The following is a 21,519-nucleotide window of genomic DNA, read 5'->3' as shown; positions in this document are numbered from 1 at the left end:
CTTGTTTTTTGATTCAGGTGTGAACAGAGATGACAGTGAAGGGTCAGTGGGGATGACAGCAGGGTGGGAATACAGCTATATAAAGAATCGCAATACGTGACCGGATATTGGAGAGGTTTTGAGTTTAGGATGTGACTACTAGTGCCATTTCTGGTACGGGTAACAATGAAGGGAAGGTTGTGTGCAGGGATGTATTATCTAAGTGTATTTCCGTTATCTACAGCCCAAATGTTGCTTTAGTTATGGGGCTGTCATATGTCCCTGTACATGATGGATTAGCGCTGAGCCACCTATGGCACCCAGACTGTGAACAAACCTGGCTCAGTAATGTGAATTCTGCAGTCCCTCCCTGGAGTGCTTTAAACAGAACCATAATGAATGAAAACGAAAGCAATTCACTGATAACAGACAGAATAGAAAGCTACACTGCCCTGGCTGCACAATGTTTGAGTGTTGGCGCCTGACTGATACTTAATCCACTTACACTTTCAACATATTCTATTTTATCAGCTTGTTAACACATGTGCCAGCCACTCTTGTATAGGCTAATAATGAGGCTGGTAAAGCTTATGCAGCAAGAACCTCATGGTTAGGAGCACAATATATTCTCCGAGTACGCATGACACTGAGCTCGATGTAATACTTACAAATGAACAGTCAGATAGCAATGAACAGTCACTTAGTACAGAGAGAGGAAGAATAATCCACCTGTCAACAGCCAGCGCTAGGGGGCGTTCAATATAGGGAAGGCATCAAGATTCGAACCATGCCGGGCACTGGCTGGCAGGCAATAAATACAATATCGCAGTACGTGGTGCAGTATCTTGCACAACGTCCGCAAGCCAACAGAAACAGCTTGCTGGCACTGGGATGGTCCATTTCTGTTTAGTTTGATCTCCTTATTGCCTAAGATATTGAGTGCAGTTGGTCCATGGCCTCTACTGCCACAATGAGGTCACTCTCAAGTTGGAAGAGCAATGCCTCATATTCCGTCTGGATAGCCTCCAACCTGATGTTGTGAACATCGGGGGCTTTATCCAAAAGTCAACTTTTTCTTTTTCAATCTTGTTATTAATATCAACATGATAAGATTAATACATAGTTATTGGGATTACAAAATTACAAAATTAAAATGAACATAAAAGGATACACAAGCAATAAGTACAATATAGTTAAGTCTTCCCAAACCATGAATGATACAACTATCATATAAACGAAACAAAAAAAAAACTAGGTATATCATGTTGAAAAAAACAGAAAAGAGAAAAAGAGAAAAAATATTATTACCCTAAGAAAAACTAATCTAACAAACTAACCACTAACTAATAAAGAAAAAAAAGGAAAAAAGGGAAAGAAAAAAAATGGGTTGTTTATAGTATCTATAAAAAGACAAAGAATCATCAGTGTCCCCAACTCCGATCCTCTCAGCATATATATACCGGTAATCAAAACTTTTCATTCTTCTCTGACCTGCTGCATTTCTCCTGCATTTTCTGTCTGTTGCTTTGGATTTTCAGCATCTGCAGAATCTCTTGTGTTTCTTGAGTACAGTGGCCCAGTTACACAGAATGGGCAAGCTGCAGACTGGATCCCAAGTGCTCAACAAAAGGAGCAGGTCTGCAGACAAATGCAGACATGAGCTGCCTAGGCTGCTGTGCATCCTACACACAGACATGTAACCAGACCTGGAGGCAAGCAGCAGAAAAGTATAGACTGAACTCTGCACTCCCTAGACACAGGCACAACGGAATACAGAGAAACAATCTGCTGGAGGAACTCAGCAAGTCAAGTAGCATCCGTAGAAGGAAGGGAGTTGCCGACATTTTGGATTGAGACGCTGCATCAGGACCCTCTCTCAAAATATAATATTCTCAGTGTGGTTACGGAATTATGAAAATAATGCAGTACGTTTGTGGTGCATAAATTAATTAGCTGTAATGAAGTACTCCATATGCATGTCTAACACCAGACTCTTTCATTGCTACAGATCACTACCTATTACACAGATCACTGAACAGCAAGCTCTCGCCATTAAATCAGCACAGTAAAGGCACTGGCGCATTAAGGAAGGTGCCTGTCAGAGCAGAGATTGATGGCAGCTCCACCACCTCATCAATGCAGGAATGGGCAAGTGTGGCCACTCCAAAGAAAGGCTAAACAGAGGCTCAGTCATAAACAGATTCTAAATTCTAAATTCCTTGATTTCATTTGAAGTTAAAAAGATTTCACTGGTATTTCTACCCCACCCAAATAATAAGTTAAATTAACACTATCTTAAAGATGCATTCCATTATCAGTTACCCTCAAAAGCTTCTAAATTAATAATAAAGTACTTTGCTGCTCGGTGTTATGGTTATGTATAAACTCACCCCCCCCCCCCCCCCGCCCATCACTGCACTGCACTGTAAATACTTTAAAACAGCTTCTATAATGAATAAACGCTTCTCAGGCTTCTAGCCGGGTACAGGTGTTGATTATAACTGACATTTTGATGACAAACACTGTCATCTTCTTCAGGGGTGATGCCTGGGCATGTCTCATCTGGTGATATTTACAGTATACCCCCCTAGTCTGACGCTCCTGATTGGGAGGAATCCTGTAAACGCCAGCCGTCCTGAGTTCCAGGTCACCTTTGACCCGTGGAAGCTGTGACTTGAGCTTCCTTACAGATTTGTGGATGGTATTAATCCTGTATTTCTTCAGGATCCTAGCAATCCTTCCAGAAACCGTGGAAATACAGGGAAGACAGATGGTAGTGATGGGTTTCTCCTTGTTGTTAGGCTTCCTGATTTTTCTGTCAGCCCCTCACCAATCTCCAGCAGCTCGACATAGTGGCCATACTGGTCTTTAAAGGGACCTACTCTCTCCCTAGCTGCCATGATTCTCTTACTAAATCTATAGCATCTCTTGGGATTTTCCCTAACCTTATCTGACAGATCCATCTCATATCCTCTCTTTTCTCTCTTGTGCATTCATAATCTTTATATAACCATCAAGGGATTCACTCATCCCCAACCTCCTAAACCCAATGCTTGCTTCTTTCTTTTCCTTGAACAGTGTCTCAATATTTCTCGACAGCCAGCGTTCCCTAATAGGAATATGCTGTTCCTGGACTCCTGTTACCTCACTCTTAAAAGCCTTCCACTTGCCACTCATTCCTTTCCCTTCAAACAGGTTTACCCAGTTGGCCTCTGCTAGATCTTGCCTAATCCACTCTCTTGCACAAATATTTGAACGCGGAAAACAGCAGCTGGACCATCAAACCCCAAACCCCCAACCCCTCCCTTGCAAAAAGACTAACATATTGCCCAAAAGGAGAAAAAAAACAGCAACAATAACAGCAAACCCCCAACCTCCTCTCGCGCACACAAAAAACTAACAGATCGCCCACATGGAATAACACCAACAACAACAGTAGACCCAAAATTCGGAACCCCTCCCTCACAATCATCATCACATTCTTCACGTCAGACCCAAATCCTCACCCCCTCCTTCACATTCGTCATCACATTCTTCATGTCAGACCGACCCAAATGTCCAGCCCTTCCCTCACAATCATCATCACATTCTTCACATCAGACCCAAATCCTCAACCCCTCTTTCACATCCGTCATCACATTCTTCACGTCAGACCCAAATCCTCACCCCCTCCTTCACATTCGTCATCACATTCTTCATGTCAGACCGACCCAAATGCCCAACCTCTCTCTCACAATCATCATCACATTCTTCACATCAGACCCAAATCCTCAACCCCTCCTTCACACAAAGTCTAACATATCACCACACAGAGAAACAGCAGTATGAATATCAAGCCTCCAGCCCACCAATCGGCAACAAGAACGTAAGAATGGACGAAAACATGAAAAAAAACACAGAACTAAAAGAGGGCAATATGAACCCAATTTCCCTCGGGATCAATAAAGTATGTCTGTCTGTCTGTCTGAACTATAGTTAGTTTGAACTTTGGCAATATTCTACACTATCCACAACATCACCAATTTTTGTATTGTCTGCAACTTACTAACTCACTCATCTACATTTTCATCCAAGACATTAAAATATATCAGAAATGGCAGAGGGCCCAGTACAGATCCCTCCCTGCAGAATACCACTAGTCACAGACCTTAGGCAACGGAAGTCCCATCCACCACTACTCGTGGAAATGGCCAAGTCACCATGGATGCCAAGCTGAGAACAAGCATCTGTTTCACAACACGAGTATTAAGCATGTGAGCAAGTGGCTTGTCCATTGTTGCTGACAGTGTATAAGTAGTGCTGGGGATCTTCACCTCAGAGGACAAGGATATAACTTCCAGAGAACTAGGTTTACACCATGAAATATCAGTAATTGAATCATATGAAACACATCAACAGCCTTTTCTTTGACTGCATACAACCAGTAAAAACGATGTCCCTGTTTCACTAACAACAGTTGGTACTCTGCCACTGTTTCAGCAACAATATCAGATATTGTCCGTCTGAGTGTTTTCTGACATAGTGAATATTTCACTGCCTTTTCCTGTAAGTCAGTCACTACATTTCCAGTTAGTAACCTGTCCCTAAAGTAAGGAAGAAGATTAGTGTCCCATTGCTGTAACAGTTGCTTCATTGCACACTGATCTGTGCTTGTGGCAGTAATTATTGGCACTCAGGACTTAACACACGCTGACAGTACTGTCTATCTTATACCGGTAATTGCACCACTTAATTATTAATGTCCTGTTCGTCTACATTAACCGCCATAACACAAACCACCAATCATGGATCAAGGGTCAACTTTTTTCCCCATTTACATACACCGTGACCACTTTATTAGGTACACCTGTACACCTGCTTTTTAACGCAAATATCTCATCAGCCAGTCACGATGCAGCAACCTAATTAATAAAAGTACGTAGACACCATCAAGAGGTTCAATTGTTGTTCAGACCAAACATCAGATGGAATGATTGTTGATGCAAGTCACGGTGGTTTGAGTAGCTCAGAAACCGCAAATTCCTGGGATTTTTGCACACAACAGTCTCAAGTGTTTGCAGAGAATGGTGAGGAAAACAGAAAAAATCCACTGAGCAGCAGTTCCGGGAGCAAAAATGCTTTGTTCATGAGAAAGGTTAGAGGAGAATGGCCAGACTGGTTCAAGCCGACAGGAAGGGAATGGGAACTCAAATGACCATGCATAAACAGTGTCTGCAAAACAGCAACTCCCAACACACAACACAACAAACCTTCAAGTGGTTGGGCTACAGCAGCAGAAGAGCACAGACATACACCCAGTGGCCACTTTACTAGGTACTGGAGGTACCCTGATTGTATGTTACGAACTGGCTGTGGTGTGTTTCTTCGGGTGCAACATGCAACAAAAAACAACATCTAACAGCTACAAAGAATAAACAATTACAAAGAATGAAGTAAAGTACAGAGATGGAATAAAATTTCCATAAATCATAAATACCAGCAGATATTTACAATGTAAACATCATTATAAAAATGGTTTCCAGTGTCTACAGTGATGGGGTTAACCAACAGAGGGGGATAGGGTGGGAGGTAACTAGAACAGTTGATCAGATTAACTGCCTGAGGAAGAAACTTTTAAGGCACTGTGAAGTTTTTGTCTTTATAGTCCTATAGTGCTTTTGAGAAGGAATCTTTTGGAAAAGGGAGATTGAAGGGTGGGTAGTGTCCACAATAATTTTTCCTGCCCACTTCTTTGTCCTGGACAAATACATGTCCAGCAGTGATGGTAGACTGCAGTCAATGATCCTTTTTGCTGACCTGACAGTCACCGCATTTTTCATGCTCAGAAACTGTGTCACACAAAATCAGGATGGGCCTCTTCCCTGTAACAGTACTTCATTACAGAATAAATTCGTAATGTCCTGGTTGAGATTTCTATTGCTATGCTGTATGTATTTCATTTTAGCAGTTTTCTGCAAAAGCAGAGTGCCCTGATGGTAGAATGTTTTGGTTTAGGCTAAAGATAAGAACTCCTGCTGTTCAACTTAGGTATGTTGTGTCAGCCAATCAGAATGGTGGGATCTGGCAAAAGTTCCAGAGAGAGTGGGGTGGAGAGAGATTTGTGACAGACAGTAGTCTGGTTTGGGGTCTTTATGGTGGGAGCTGTGGAGTGGGACAGAAGGGAAGAGATGCCGTAGGATGCAGTACAAGAAGTGCTTTGTGCAGATGAATGGCTCCAAGGAGGAGGAACAATACTCCTGAGAGAGCCAGTTTGTTCGAGATGGACTTCGTGGGAAGTTCAAACTGTGGCAGGTGCCTTCATGCAGATCTGGGTTCGGCAGCGTGAGTAACAGTTATATCCAGCTTTGGGAGAGATGAGATCCAATGGTCATGTGCACATTTAGACTGTAATGGGCCCTTCTATCTTTTTCTGTCTGTTAATAACTGTTCAATAAAACTGAAATTAGTAAGTATACTTTCTTTATAATTTTATGTGGTTTATGATCTGTTATTTCTTGCTGACTGACAATTGTGTATGGGCAGTATTTACACTGCATTCACTCAGATCAAGGTTTCTTTAATCAGAACACTGTGACATTCCTGTTTGGTTGAACCTCAAATCATACTGACCCTAGACATACATGTTTATGAAAGGTAGCCTTCTCAGCGCTGAGTCACGTGGCTGTTAGCGGTATATCAGGGTTATACTTAAAGCATGAAAATAAACTGTAGGTGATGTAATCTGAAAAAACCCCCAGAAAAACACTAGAAATACTCAGGTGGTCAGGTAGCATCCATGGAGAGAGTAACAGACTTACAAATCTTTAGTTGATGGCAGTTCTTTCAGTTCCTTAATTCTCCACTCTAGTCCCATTCTGACCTCTCTGTCCTTGCCGTTGTCCGACAAAAACTATTGTCAGTTTGAAGAATATTGAAGAAATTTGAGTTTTCCAGCAAATATTGTATCTATATCCCACAGTCCCTGCAATACTTTCACTTATAATGGCACTAAGTCCATTCCCACTCCAGGGGATATCAATTCCATCAATACCATACCACACACACTCTCTTATCTCCCTTTATCCCTGCAACTTCCTCTAATAAATATCTATTCATTACTCCCTGATTTGTTATACTGTTAAATCAAACTAAGAGGAAATTTACAGCCTACACTTAACCTACCATGTATGAGCAAACTGGAACTACCAGAAGAAATGCAAGAGATTCTGCAGATGCTGGAAATCCAGAGCTACACACACAAAGCACGAGAGGTCAGCAGGGCAGACAGCATATATGGAAAGGAGTAAAGAGTCAAGGTTTCGGGCCGTGACCCACCAGAAGAAACATGCGTGGTTATAGAGGGTGTGTGCAATAATAATGATTGAACCTGTGTCCTTGGAGCCAGAAGCAGTAATGCTAATTACAACATCACGTCATTCTTCTCTCTTCTGCCCTCATTCACCTCCCTATATCTACATTCCTCCAGACACATCAGCTGGGATTTACAAGCAGTCATCACCCTTTCTCGATGGCACCATAGTGACATATGGTACAAAAACTTCCCACGTCAACTCTGATCTGACTCCACAATCTGTAGTTTCACTTTCAAAGACTCAACAACTCATCTCTGTATTATTCATTGTTTTTATTTGCACAATTAGTCTTCTTTTGGACATTGGTTGTTTGTCAGTCTTTGTTTATAACCATATAACAATTACAGCATGGAAACAGGCCATCTCGGCCCTTCTAGTCCGTGCTGAACGCTTACTCTCACCTAGTCCCACTGACCCACACTCAGCCTATAACTCTCCATTCCTTTCCTGTCCATAAACCTATCCAATTTTACACTAAATGACAATATCAAACCTGCCTCTACCACTTCTACCGGAAGCTCGTTCCACACAGCTATCACTCTCTGAGTAAAGAAATTCCCCTCGTGTTACCCTTAAACTTTTGCCCCCTAACTCTCAACTCATGTCCTCTTGTTTGAATCTCCCCTACCCTCAATGGAAAAAGCCTATCCACATCAACTCTATCTATCCCCCTCATAATTTTAAATACCTCTATCAAGTCCCCCCTCAACCTTCTACGCTCCAAAGAAAAAAGACCTAACTTATTCAACCTTTCTCTGTAACTTAGGTGCTGAAACCCAGGTAACATTCTAGTAAATCTCCTCTGTACTCTCTCTATTTTGTTGACATCTTTCCTATAATTTGTATCATCTTTGCATAATTCTATTGTATATCTTTATATTCCTGTAAATGCCTTCAAGAAAATGAATCTCAAGGTAGTATATAGAAACATAGAAAGCCTATAGCACAATACAGGCCCTTCGGCCCACAAAGTTGTGCTGAATATGTCCCTATCTTAGAAATTACTAGGGTTACCCATAGTCCTCTATTTTAGTAAGCTCCATTTACCTACCCAAAAGTCTCTTAAAAGACCCTATCGTATCTGCCTCCACCACCATTGCCGGCAGCCCATTCCATGCACTCACCACTCTCCGTGTAAAAATCTTACCCCTGACATCTCCTCTGTACCTACTCCCAAGCACCTTAAACCTGTGCCCTCTTGTGGCAGCCATTCCAGCCCTGGGAAAAAGCCTCTGACTATCCACATGATCAATCCCTCTCATCATCTTGTACACCTCTATCAGGTCACCTCTCATTCTCTTTCACTCCAAGGAGAAAAGGTTGAGTTCACCCAACCTATTCTCATAAAGCATTCTCCTCAATCCAGGCAACATCCTTGTAAGTCTCCTGTGCACCCTTTCTATGGCTTCCACTTCCTTCCTGTAGTGAGGCAACCAGAACTGAGCACAGTACTCCAAGTGGGGTCTGACCAGGGTCCTATATAGCTGCAACATTTTCTCTCAGCTCCTAAATTCAATTCCACGATTGATGAAGGCCAATACACCGTATGCCTTCTTAACCACAGAGTCAACCTGCACAGTTGCTTTGAGCGTCCTATGGACTCGGACCCCAAGATCCCTCTGATCCTCCACACTGTCAAGAGTCTTACCATTAATACCATATTCTGCCATCATATTTTTCCTACCAAAATGAACCACTTCACACTTATCTGGGTTGAACTCCATCTGCCACTTCTCAGCCCAGTTTTGCATCCTATCAATGTCCCGCTGTCATGTGACAGCCCTCCACACTATCCACAACACCCCCAACCTTTGTGTCATCAGCAAACTTACTAACCAATCCCTCCACTTCTTCATCCGGGTCATTTATAAAAATCACGAAGAGTAGGGGTCCCAGCACAGATCCCTGAGGCACACCACTGGTCACTGACTTCCATGCAGAATATGATGGGTCTACAACCACTCTTTGCCTTCTGTGGGCAAGCCAGTTCTGGATCCACAAAGCAATGTCCCCTTGGATCCCATGCCTCCTTACTTTCTCAATAAGCCTTGTAAGGGGTACCTTATCAAATGTCTTGCTGGTGACATACATGTACTTTGATAATAAATTTACTTTGACTGAGTCATAGAATCATAGTCATAGAACATTACAGCATAGAAACAGGCTCTTTGACCCATCTAGTCCATGCCAAACTATTTAAGCTGCCTAGTCCCATCGACCTGCACCCAGACCATTGCCCTCCATACCCCGCCCATCCATTAACTATTCAAATTTCTCTTAAATGTTGAAATCGAACCCGCATCTACCACTTGCACTGGTAGTTCATTCCACACTCTCACCAACCTTTGAGTGAAGAAATTTCCCATACTCCCCTTGAACATTTCACCTTTCACCCTTGAACCACAACCTCCTTGGAAAAAAGCCTACTTGCATTTACCCTATCTAAACCCCTTATAATTGTGCATACCTCTATCAAATCTCTTCTCAATCTTCTACACTCTAGGGAATAAAGTCCTAACCTATTCAACTTTTCCCTATAACTCAGGTCATCCAGACCCAGCAACATCCTTGTAAATTTTCTCTGAACTCTTTAAACCTTATTTACATCCTTCCTGTAGGTAGGTGACCAAAAGTGCACACAGTGCAAATTAGGCCTCACCAACATCTTATACAATTTCAACATAACGTCCCAACTCCTGTTTTATGAAGAAGGCCAATATGTGAAGAGATTTCTTTACCACCCTAACCACCTGTGACACCACTTACAAGGATTTGTGAATCTGTATTCCCAGGTTCTTCTGTTATACCGCACTGCTCAGTTCCCTACCATTCACCATGTATTGTAATATCTACCTTGATTAATCCTCTCAAAGTGCAACACCTCACACTTGTCTGCATTAAATTCCATCTGCCATTATTCAGCTCATTTTTCCAGCGGCTCCAAATCCCACTGCAACCTTCGATAGTTTTCTTCACTGTGCACTACACCCCCAATCTTGGGATCATTCACAAATGTTCTGGTCTAGTTTACTTCATTATCATCTAGATTATTGATATAGATGGCAAACAATGGACCCAGCAGCACACCACTAGTTACAGGTCTCCAGTCAGAGAGGCAACCATCTATTTCCACTCTCTGGCTTCTCCCATGAAGTCACTGACTAATCCAATTATTGACCTCATCTTGAATGCAAAGCAACTGAATCTTCTTGACCAATCTCCCATGAGGACAAAGGCCTTGTCAAAGGCCATTTAGACAACATCCACTGTCTTGCCTTGATCAACTTTCCTATTAACTTCCTCAAAAAATTCTGTAAATTTGATTAGACATGACCTACCATGCACAAAGTCATGCTGACTATCTCTAATCAATCAATGTCTATCCAAATAGTCATATATCTGATCCTTTAGAATACCTTCCAATTACTTTTCCACTACTGATATCAGACTCACTGGCCTATCATTTCCTGGCTTATTCTTAGAACAACAGGACAGCATTAGCTGTCCTCTACCCCTCCGACACCTCACCCATGGTTAAGTATGCCTTAAATATCTCTGCTGGGGCCCCTGCAGTTTCTGCACTAGTGTCCCACTGGGCCCAGTGGAACACCTTGTCATGCTCTGAGTATTTATCCACCCTAATTTGCCTCAAATCAGCAAACGCCTTCTCCTCGGTAATCTGTATCGGGTCCATGACCTTGCTGCTGATTTGCCTCACATCTATAGACTCGTGTCCATCTCCTGAGTAAATACAGATGCAAAAATCCATTTAAGATCTCACCCACCTTTTTGCCTCTGTGCATGAATTACCATCCTGATCTTCCAGAGGAGCAATTTTGTCCCTTGCTATCCTTCTGCTCTTAATATATTTCTGGATGCCCTTAGGATTCTCTTTCTGAAGTGTTCGCCTACATTTCTCATACTCAAGTACCTCATTTGTTCCTACCTGCCTATACCTGCTAAGCAGCTCCTTCTTTTTCTTAACCATGGCCTCAATATCTCTCGATATCTCGACTTTGAACTTGTTTCCTTTAGTGTACATCCAATCACAAATATTTCCTCTGTATTCCTCCCCCTGCTCTGCAAATCAACACATTAATTTTCTTACTTTTTTGCTCTAAAGGAAGGTCATAAACCTAAAAATTTAAGTGTGTTCTTCTCACGGTGCTACCTGACCTGGTGAGCATCTCCAATGCTGTTTGTTTCTGTTTGATAATAGCTGCGTCCCAGTATCTGTTACATTAGCACAGGCAAATGAATGGTGAATAAAAGTTGTAGCACAAATGAACATGGTAGCAGCAGTAGATATCTCCAACAAGAGATGATTGAACAACTTTCTCTTTCCAGTCAAGGACGTAACCATCACCGGATCCTGAGTGTTAAAAAGCTGGGGATGCTACTGAATGGAAATAATTGCACCAGCATGTACGCACTGTGGTTAGAAGAGCAGAGCAGAGGCCAGGTACCCTGTGGCAAACAACTCACCTCCCAAATATACAAGATACTTATGATTGACTGGCTGTCCCAACAATGACAGTTTGAAACCGGCTTGATGGAGTTTTTAAGAGTGGAAAAGTCGTTGTATTAGTGCAGTTCCAGTGCTTATAGAATAGCTGAATTCAGCTCCAACAGATCTCAGTAAACAGTCCTTTTTATCTTCAACATCACCAGTAACCTGTGTGCACAACATGCTGCTGTTAGTTGCTAAGGCTACCCTGAATGCATCTCTTCACACACAACAGGTCCACAGCAGATGTCATCTCACTGGCTCTCCACTCAATCCTGGAATTTCTGGACATCAAAGGTGAATACATCAGGATGCTATTTATCAAATACAGTCAACATTCAGTACCATCATCGCCTCAAAACTAATCAATAAGCTCAAGACCTCGGCCTCAGTTTGGTGTTGTGGATAATGAGGTGGGTTTTCAAAGCTTGCAGGGAGATTTATGCCGGTTAGAAGAATGGGCTGAATGTTGGCAGATGGAGTTTAATGCTGAGAAGTGTGAGGTTCTACATTTTGGCAGGAATCATCCAAATAGAACATACAGGGTAAATGGTAGGGCATTGAGGAATGCAGTGGAACAGAGAGATCTAGGAATAACAGTGCATAGTTCCCTGAAGGTGGAGTCTCATGTCGATAGGGTGGTGAAGAAGGCTTTTGGAATGCTGGCCTTTATAAATCAGAGCATTGAGTACAGAAGTTGGGATGTAATGTTAAAATTGTACAAGGCATTGGTAAGGCCAAATTTGGAATACTGTGTACAGTTCTGGTCACCGAATTATAGGAAAGATATCAATAAATTAGAGAGAGTGCAGAGACGATTTACTAGGATGTTACCTGGGTTTCAGCACTTAAGTTACAGAGAAAGGTTGAACAAGTTAGGTCTCTATTCATTGGAGCGTAGAAGGTTGAGGGGGGATTTGATCGAGGTATTTAAAATGTTGAGAGGGATAGATAGAGTTGACGTGAATAGGCTGTTTCCATTGAGAGTAGTGGAGATTCAAACGAGAGGACATGATTTGAGAGTTAGGGGGCAAAAGTTTAAGGGAAACACGAGGGGGTATTTCTTTACTCAGAGAGTGATAGCTGTGTGGAATGAGCTTCCTGTAGAAGTAGTAGAGGCCAGTTCAGTTGTGTCATTTAAGGTAAAATTGGATAGGTATATGGACAGGAAAGGAGTGGAGGGTTATGGGCTGAGTGCGGGTAGGTGGGACTAGGTGAGATTAAGAGTTCGGCACGGACTAGGAGGGCCGGAATGGCCTGTTTCTGTGCTGTGATTGTTATATGGTTATATGGTCTATGACTGTACAGCTTCAATGCTATGTTCAAGTTTACTGATGACACCACTGTTGTGGGCTGAATCAAAGGGGGTGTTGAATCAGCATTCAGGAGGGAGATTGAAAATTTGGCCAAGTGGTGTCATAACAAAAACCTCCCACTCAATGTCAGAAGATCAAGGAACTGGTTAGAGGCAAGGAGAGGGAAACCAGAGGTCTATGAGCCAGTTCTCATGGGAGGATTAGAGGTGGAGAAGGTTAGCAGTTTAAAATTCCTGGGCGTTATTATTTCAGAAGACCTGTCCTGGACCCAGCACATAAGTGCAATTGCAAGAAAGCATGGCAGCGCCTCTACTTCCTTAGGAGTCGGTGGAGATTTGGCATCACACCTAAAACTTCAACAAACTTCTACAGATGTGCAGTGGAGACTATATTAACTCACTACATCATGGCCTGGTATGGAAACACCAAAGCCTTTGAACAGAAAATCCTACAAAAAGTTAGTGGATTCGGCCCACTGTATCACGGGTAAAGCCCTTCCAACGATTGAGCACATCGACATCAAACACTGTTGCAGGAAAGCAGCATCCATCGTCAGGAAATCCCCACCACCCAGACCATGCTCTCTTCTCACTGCTGCCATCAGGTAGAAGGTACAGGAGACTCAGGACTTACAAAACCAGGTTCAAGAACAGTTACTGCCCTTCAACCATCAGGGGATAATTACACTCACTTGCCCCATCATTGAGATGTTCCCACAACCAATGATCTCACTTTAAGGACTCTTAATCTCATTATCTCATGTTCTCGTTATTTATTACTATTTATTGATATTTGCCTTTGCACAGTTTGTTGTCTTCTGCATTCTGGTTGATCTTTCATTGATCCTCTTATAGTTACTGTTCTATAGATTTGCTGAGTATGCCCACAAGGAAATGAACCTTGGTGCTGTATATGGTGACATATGTGTACTTTGATAATAAAATTTACTTTGAACTTTGAACTGAAGGGCAAAGGCAGCAGAGCCAGGTGGACAATCCCTTCAGTACGTTCCCCCCATGTTGCACACTTGCCTGACATGGAAATTCATTGACATTTCCTCATCATTTGTGGGTCTAAATCTGAGAGACTTCATGAGATTGTCCACAATAGTTCAACAAGGGAAAGTACGGATGGACAATAATGATGGGGTCAGCATGCAATACCCTCATAATTTAAATTTTTTTAAATTGCTTCTCAATGCCTTGTTTCAGAAATTTCCACTTAGTGCTCTCTGCTTACCTGGGGTCATAGAGAGATACATAACAGGATTATATATCAGTATTAGGTGTCAGTAATATTTCATATTCACTCAATTTATTGCCCATATATTCCTTGCTGTCAGTTAGACCCCATCCCTTTATCACTAACAATATCCAACTTCAACCTGTCCCAACAGCAGTAATAATAACCCATTCTGTCTTCTGTCAGCCTCAAAGTGTCCTTTCAGCATCTGTATCACATCAGGTTGTCAGTCCTGTCTTGTAATATCTAAACTACATTCCAGAGCCTTGTCAGGGGTGATCTAAACTCACTGTATCAAGCACTTTCTCTGTATGGGCAATCATATTTTACATTGTCAGCAATTGTCCTGTCCATCTCCCAGCAATAATATCACATACTTGCAGTCATCAACTTGTCTCGAGCGCATTGCCCTGTCCACCAGTTCAGTTACTGTGGGCTGTTGTATATTTGATATTTAAGTAATATTTGAGTAATCTTGTATATATATTGATTGATTAAGCATTCTTGTTCATTTAAATCACTCATTACAAGTTATATATATAAATACATGAATTGCATTTGTCATCGCATTACCACTTGATATGTGTGTGCCTTGCTGAAAGTCAACGTGAAGTTAGACTTAGACTTCGGACTCCCGTGTCTTCCCTCGAATAAGTTTAATGTACAAAACATAAGATGGGCAACAGTGAAATCAAGTGTTCAATCACTGATCAGTACTGTGGATTGTTACTCTTTCATTCTACAGATCACTATATCACACACAGTGGTCAGTTCTCTGTCTGTACAACTACGATGATATTAGGTAGATGACCAGTTCCTAGATCATTTACTGCCTTGTGCCTATATCATTATTACTCACTCCCGATACTCTGACTCTTCCCAGATTGCATACAATCAGTTCCCTCTCCCTTACTGTATTGATTTGTTTAGTACTCTTGTTATATATACAGAGGTGCAGTAGAAAAATTGTAGATAATTTCATTACATCAGCACATTGAGGCAGTACAAAGAAAAGCAATAATAGAAATGTTATTATAGTTACGGACATAGTGCAATGCAGGTAGGCAATCAGGCACAAGGGTCACATGATTCTGGCATGGTCCCAGAGGATTGCAAAATTGCAAATGTCACTCCACTCTTTAAGAAGGGAGGAAGGCAAAAGAAAGGAAATTATAGGCCAGTTAGCCTAACCTCAGTGGTTGGGAGTGCTGGAGGCTATTATTAAGGATGAGGTTACAAGGTACCTGGAGACTAATGTTAAAATAAATCAAAGTCAGCATGGTTTCTGTAAAGGGAAATCTTGCCTGACGAATCTGCTAGAATTCTTCAAGGAAGTAACAAGTAGGGTGGACAAAGGAGAGGCAGTGGATGTCATTTACTTAGATTTCCAAAGGCATTTGACAAGGTGCCTCATATGAGGCTGCTTAACAAGATAAAATCCTATGGCGTTACAGGAAAGATACTGGCAAGGATAGCAGAATGGCTGACAGGCAGGAGACAGAGAGTGGGAATAAAAGGGGCCTTTTCTGGTTGGCTGCCAATGACTAGTGGTGTTCCTCAGGGGTCAGTGTTGGGCCTGCTGCTTTTCAAATTGTTTCAGTGATTTAGATAATGGAATTGATGGCTTTGTGGCAAAGTTTGTGAATGATACGAAGATAGGTGCAGGGGTAGGTAGGGCTGAGGAAGCAATGCGATTGCAGCAGGACTTAGACAAATTGGAAGAATGGGCAAAAAAGTGCCATATGGAATATAGTGTTGGGAAATGTATGATAATGCAGTTTGGTAAAAGGAACAATAATATGGACTATTATCTAAATGGGGAGAAAGTTCACACATCACAGGTGCAGTGAGACCTAGGAGTCCTCATGTAAGACTCCCAGAAGGTTAATTTACAGGTTGAGTCTGTGGTAATGAAGGCAAATGCAATGTTGGCATTTATTTCAAGGGGATAGAATATAAAAGTAGGAGATAATGCTGAAGCTTTATAAGACACTAGTCAGGCTGCACTTGGAGTAATGTCAACATTTTTAGGCCCTATTTCTCAGAAAGGATGTGTTGTAATTGGAGAGAGTCCAGAAGAGATTCACAAGGATGATTCAGGGAATGAAAGGGTTAACATATGAGGAGCGTTTGGCAGCTTTGGGCCTGTACTCACAGGAATGTAGAAGAATGTGTGGGAATCTCATTGAAACCTACCGAATGTTGAAAGGGCTGGATAGGGTGGATGTAGAGAGGGTTCTCTTGTGGTGGGGGTATTTAGAACTAGAGGGGTGAACTTCTAGAACAGAGGTAGGCAGGAATTTTTTTAACCAGAGAGTAGTGAATCTGTGGAATGCTCTGTCACTGACTGTGTTGGAAGCCAAGTCCATGCACATATTTAAAGCGGAAGTTGATAGTTTCCTGATTGGTCAGAGCATCAAAGGATATGGCGAGACGGCATATTTATGAGGTTGAATGGGATCCGGGATCAGCCATGATGGAATGATAGAGCAGACTCGATGGGTTGAATGGCCTAATTCTGCTCCTATGTCTTATTATCCTAATTAGGTAATAACCATATATAACAATTACAGCACAGAAACAGGCCATCTTGGCCCTTCTATTCCACGCTGAATGCTTACTCTCACCTAATCCCACCTACCTGCACTCAGCCCATAACCCTCCATTCCTTTCCTGTCCATATACCTATCCAATTTAAAAAAAAATGACGAAATCGAACCTGCCTCTACCACTTCTACTGGAAGCTCGTTCCACAAAGCTACCTTTCTCTGAGTAAAGAAGTTCCCCCTCGTGTTACCCCTAAACTTTTTGCACCTTAACTCTCAACTCATGTCCTCTTGTTTGAATCTGCCCTACTCTCAATGGAAAAAGCCTATCCACGTCAACTCTATCTATCCCCATCATAATTTTATGTAATAAAATTTATGTCATAACTTTGTGTAATAAAACACACAAATGCTGGAGGAACTCTGTAGGTCAGGCAACATCTATAGAGAGGAATAAACAGTTGATATTTCATGCTAAAACCCTTCATTAGGACTGGGAAGAAAAAGGGAAGAGGCACGGTAGCGTAGTGGTTAGCACAATGCTTTATAGTAAAAGCGACCCAGATTCAAATTCCACCGCTGACTGTAAGGAGTTTGACATTCTCCCTGTGACTGCGTCTGTTTCCTCTGGATGGTCCAGTTTCCCCCCACAGTCCAAAGAACAATCAGTTGGTAGGATAATTGGTCATTGTAAATTGTCCTGTGATTAGGCAGCAGGGTTGGATATATTCTGCGCTATATCTCAATAAAATAAAATAAATTCTAGTTCTCTTAAAATGAATCCTGATATTGCATTTACATTTCTTACCACCAACTCAACCTGTCTTTTGCCTCCATCCCTCCTCAAAAGAGTGGAGTGACATTTGGAATTCTGCAGACCTCCCGAATCATTCCAGAATCTACTGATTCTTGAAAGATCACCAGTAATGCCTCCACAATCTCTCTAGCTACCTCCTTCAGAGCCCTGGGGTGTAGTCTATCTGGTCCAGGTGACTTATCCACCTTCAGACCTTAGAGCTTCCCAAGCACCTTCTCCCCAGGAATAGCAGCTATCCTTACTTCTGACCCCTGGCATTTTTGAGTTTTTGATATCAGTCCAAAGAGGAGTAACAGTAAGCTCCTCTTCCATTCATGGTTGTGTCCTATAGTCAGTTATTGTCCCTGTAGCATATACTAGCCTTCTCCCTATACCAAATAAAAATTTGCCCAGTATCGACAATCCCTATCTATGTTTCAGTAACTGGACTGAAAGATAGCAGTCAATACACAATGCAGTTATCATCAGTGGGTTTGTGTTTCATTCCTATATCAATGTATATATTACTACCCACCTTGCAAAATGTCTTTTCTAAAAGAGCATAAGACCATAAAATATAGAAGCAGTATTAGGCCATTTGGTCCATTGTGTCTGCTCTGCTATTTCAGCACGGCCGATCCAATTTTCCTCTCAGTCCCGTATCCCTTCATGCCCTGACCAATCAAGAATCAATCAACCATGAGGAAATCTGCAGATGCTCGAAATTCAAACAACACACACAAAATGTTGGTGGAACACAGCAGGCCAGGCAGCATCTATAGGGAGAAGCACTGCCGACGTTTCGGGCCAAGAAATGGATTGATTGGAAGAATCAATCAACCTCTGCCTTAAATATACATAAAGACTTGGCCTCCACAGCTGCCTATGGCAAAGAATTCTCCAGATTCGCTACTCTCTGGTTAAAGAAATTCCTCCTCATCTCCATTCTAAAAGGGCATCCCTCTATTCTGAGGCTGTGTCCTCTGGTCTTAGAAAAACTCCCTTCTAGAAAGTGCTATAGGTCTACTAAAATAAAAACTTCAAGCCATCGTTAAGATTTCTTCCCACAGGAATTTAATCTGATCAACCATTCTATTTACCCTCCCTCACCCCCTCTATTATCCCCCTCACTGTTTTGCACTGTAAACACTTTCTATAATGCTTATTGTGCGTACATTGTTATATGTATTTATGCACATTTTATTCTATGTCCATACTTTAACTTCTAATATTACTTTTTACAGAATTCTTTATTCTTTACTGAATATTGTTTATTTGTTGCATGTCCCTGACCAACACACCATTGCAGGTTGGAAGAGTAACAGCTTGTATTCTGTCTGAGTAGCCTCCAACCTGATGGCATGAACATCAATTACTCAAACTTCTGGTAATGCCCGCCCCCCCCCCCACCTTCACTATTCCCATCTCCTTTTCCCTCTCTCTTCTTAACTCCTTGCCTGCCCAGCTCTTCCCTCTGGTGCTCCTGCCCCCCTTTCTTCCTTCCATAGCCGTCTGTCCTCTCCTATCAGATTCCCCCTTCTCCAGCCCTGTATATCTTTCACCAATCAACTTCCCAACTCTTTACTTCACCCCCTCCCATCCAACTTCCGGATTTTACCGATCACCTTGTGTTTCAGCCTCTCCTCTCCCCGCCATCTAACTCTCATCTTTTTTCTCCAGTCCTACTGAAGGATCTTGGCCCGAAACATTGACTTTACTCTTTTCCATAGAGTGCCTGGCCTGTTGAGTTCCTCCAACATTTTGTGTGTGTTGACAGCAAATTTCTAACACAGATAAATATATATGGTAAATAAAGTTGATTCTCGATCCTTGATTAGATGCTACAAACAAGTGAACAGTTCTTACACATATGGACTAATTCCTAAGTTCTTTGTTTCTGTGTCAATCTCTGCGTTAGAGAGCGTAAGTAGAGACACATTGTCATTCAGTGCTCTGCCCCTTTAGTACTCACAGTTAGTCTGTGGCCTCTCTCTGTCTCAGTAGCTGCCTGCCTGCAACCTGTTCATTTTTATTAACAATATCACACATGGCCAGTCAGTGTGCTGCCTTGGCATCAGTTACTGTATCACACACTGTCATAAGTTGCTTTGCACCTCATCGGTCACTGTTCAAGCAGTAAGTGCCCTGCCTCTGTACAACAATTGCACCATAACTCTTACCATTACCCTGTCCAGACCACATTCTGCAAGCAAGCCCCCGTTTTATATTGGTAAATGGATCATACAGTATTGCTCAATTTCCTGCCCTTTCAGAATGGTGATGAGGAGGAATTTCTTTTGCCAGAGAGTGGTGAATCTTTGGAACTTGTTGCCACAGGCAACTGGGGAGGCCAAGTGTGTATGTATATTTAAGGCAGAGGTTAATAGATTCTTGATTGGCCTGGGCATGAAGGGATATGGGGAGAAGGCAGGAGATTGGGGCTGAAAGAAAAATGGATCAACTATGATGAAATGAAGCACACTTGATGGGCCAAATGGTCTAATTCTGATCCTGTGTCTTATGGTCTAAACCAGTAACTATACCATCTAGAGTCACTCACTGATAGTACACATATTACACAGAACAGGTTACTGTCTGCCCCATAACTGTATTCAAATTACAGTGTACAGTATAAGGTCAGCCCCACAGAATAACTCAGCACACAGGAAAGTCTTTTGACTCGACTTCTCCATGCTGACCAAGCTATGCTAATCCCATTTACCTGCATTTGGTCCACATCCCTCTCACTCCATGTACTTATCCAAATGTCATTTAAATGCTTTAAATGGTGTACTTAGTTTCCTCGCCCTTTCTCAGGTTTTATCATAAACCAGCCAGTGGTTGTTCTTGTATCAGATAAATGCCCTCTCACTAAATCAAAGTCAATTCATAACTACATCAGTGTTTTGTTACCTCATGAACAATACCTTACGACATCAGCCTTGCCTTGTCTCTAAACTACACTCTGTTTCTCAGTGTGTTGTTCCTCTCACAGTAGATAGTGCCAGACACCTCTCCACATATCAGACATTGCAGGCCAGTGTACTGTTCCCATATCAGTAATAATCTCATACACTGCCTATCAGTGCCTTCTACCAACAATATGCATCACACCCTGCTAATCAGAGCATGGTGGCTTTATCAGCCGCCAATCATTCTCAGATTCAGTTTAGTTTATTATCATATCCATCAGGATGCAATGAAATTCCTTGCTCACAAAAATGTATAAAATAAATAGTGTGTATGGTGTAATAAATGCACCAATAAACACAGGAATGAGTGCAGCACAGATATAATTGTAAACGCAGCCACAATGACATGACAACAAATAGAATGTCAAGCACAGCGATGAGCGCATTGTGATACGATCTGAAGTAGTGCAAAAGACAAAATGCGGAAGTGACAGCAGTGGAAGAGGTAGATGGAAGACATGGGTGAAGAAATTTACCGGTATCTTCAATACCCTTGTTTCATTGAGGAAAAGAGTAAAGATCAAGACCTAAGACCTGGTGCAGAACCTGTTGTCTGGGCAGAAGCGAGCCCTGTCCTCTTATAACCTCTGAGACCTCGTCTATCTGCAGCTCTGGAAAGATGCTGCTGCATAACCTTCCAAATTCATCTGCAGGAGTCACCTGTGCCCTCTCCCAAAGTCAGTGTCCCTTCCCTGGTTAACAGCCCCACCATTAAGGTCCCTGTTACATCCATCTAACTACAATGGGCAGGGCACATACATTGCTTGCTCAATACTAAGCTTGTAAAACTGAGATTGTATTCCGAGCTC

General features: G+C 42.1%; 1 protein-coding gene across 8 annotated transcripts in view; it reads right to left on the bottom strand.

Moving 5' to 3' along the window:
• cacna2d2a (calcium channel, voltage-dependent, alpha 2/delta subunit 2a) overlaps window positions 1-21,519 on the bottom strand; it is a 904,752-nt gene that overhangs the window by 314,347 nt on the left and 568,886 nt on the right. The window contains exon 1 of one of the 8 annotated variants that reach the window (XM_073072597.1): window positions 1,471-1,494. The exons of the other annotated variants lie outside the window; for them this stretch is intronic. Coding sequence (XP_072928698.1) covers window positions 1,471-1,479 — 9 coding nt within the window. The 5' untranslated portion in view covers window positions 1,480-1,494. Of the gene's footprint in view, window positions 1-1,470; window positions 1,495-21,519 lie in introns of those variants that run through there. 8 annotated transcript variants of the gene reach the window in all.

The sequence above is a fragment of the Hemitrygon akajei genome, chromosome 19 (genome assembly GCF_048418815.1).
Source record: "Hemitrygon akajei chromosome 19, sHemAka1.3, whole genome shotgun sequence".
NCBI lineage: Eukaryota > Metazoa > Chordata > Chondrichthyes > Myliobatiformes > Dasyatidae > Hemitrygon > Hemitrygon akajei.
The sequence above is the reverse complement of the archived record's forward strand: the minus strand, read 5'-3'. Positions and strand labels throughout refer to the sequence as shown.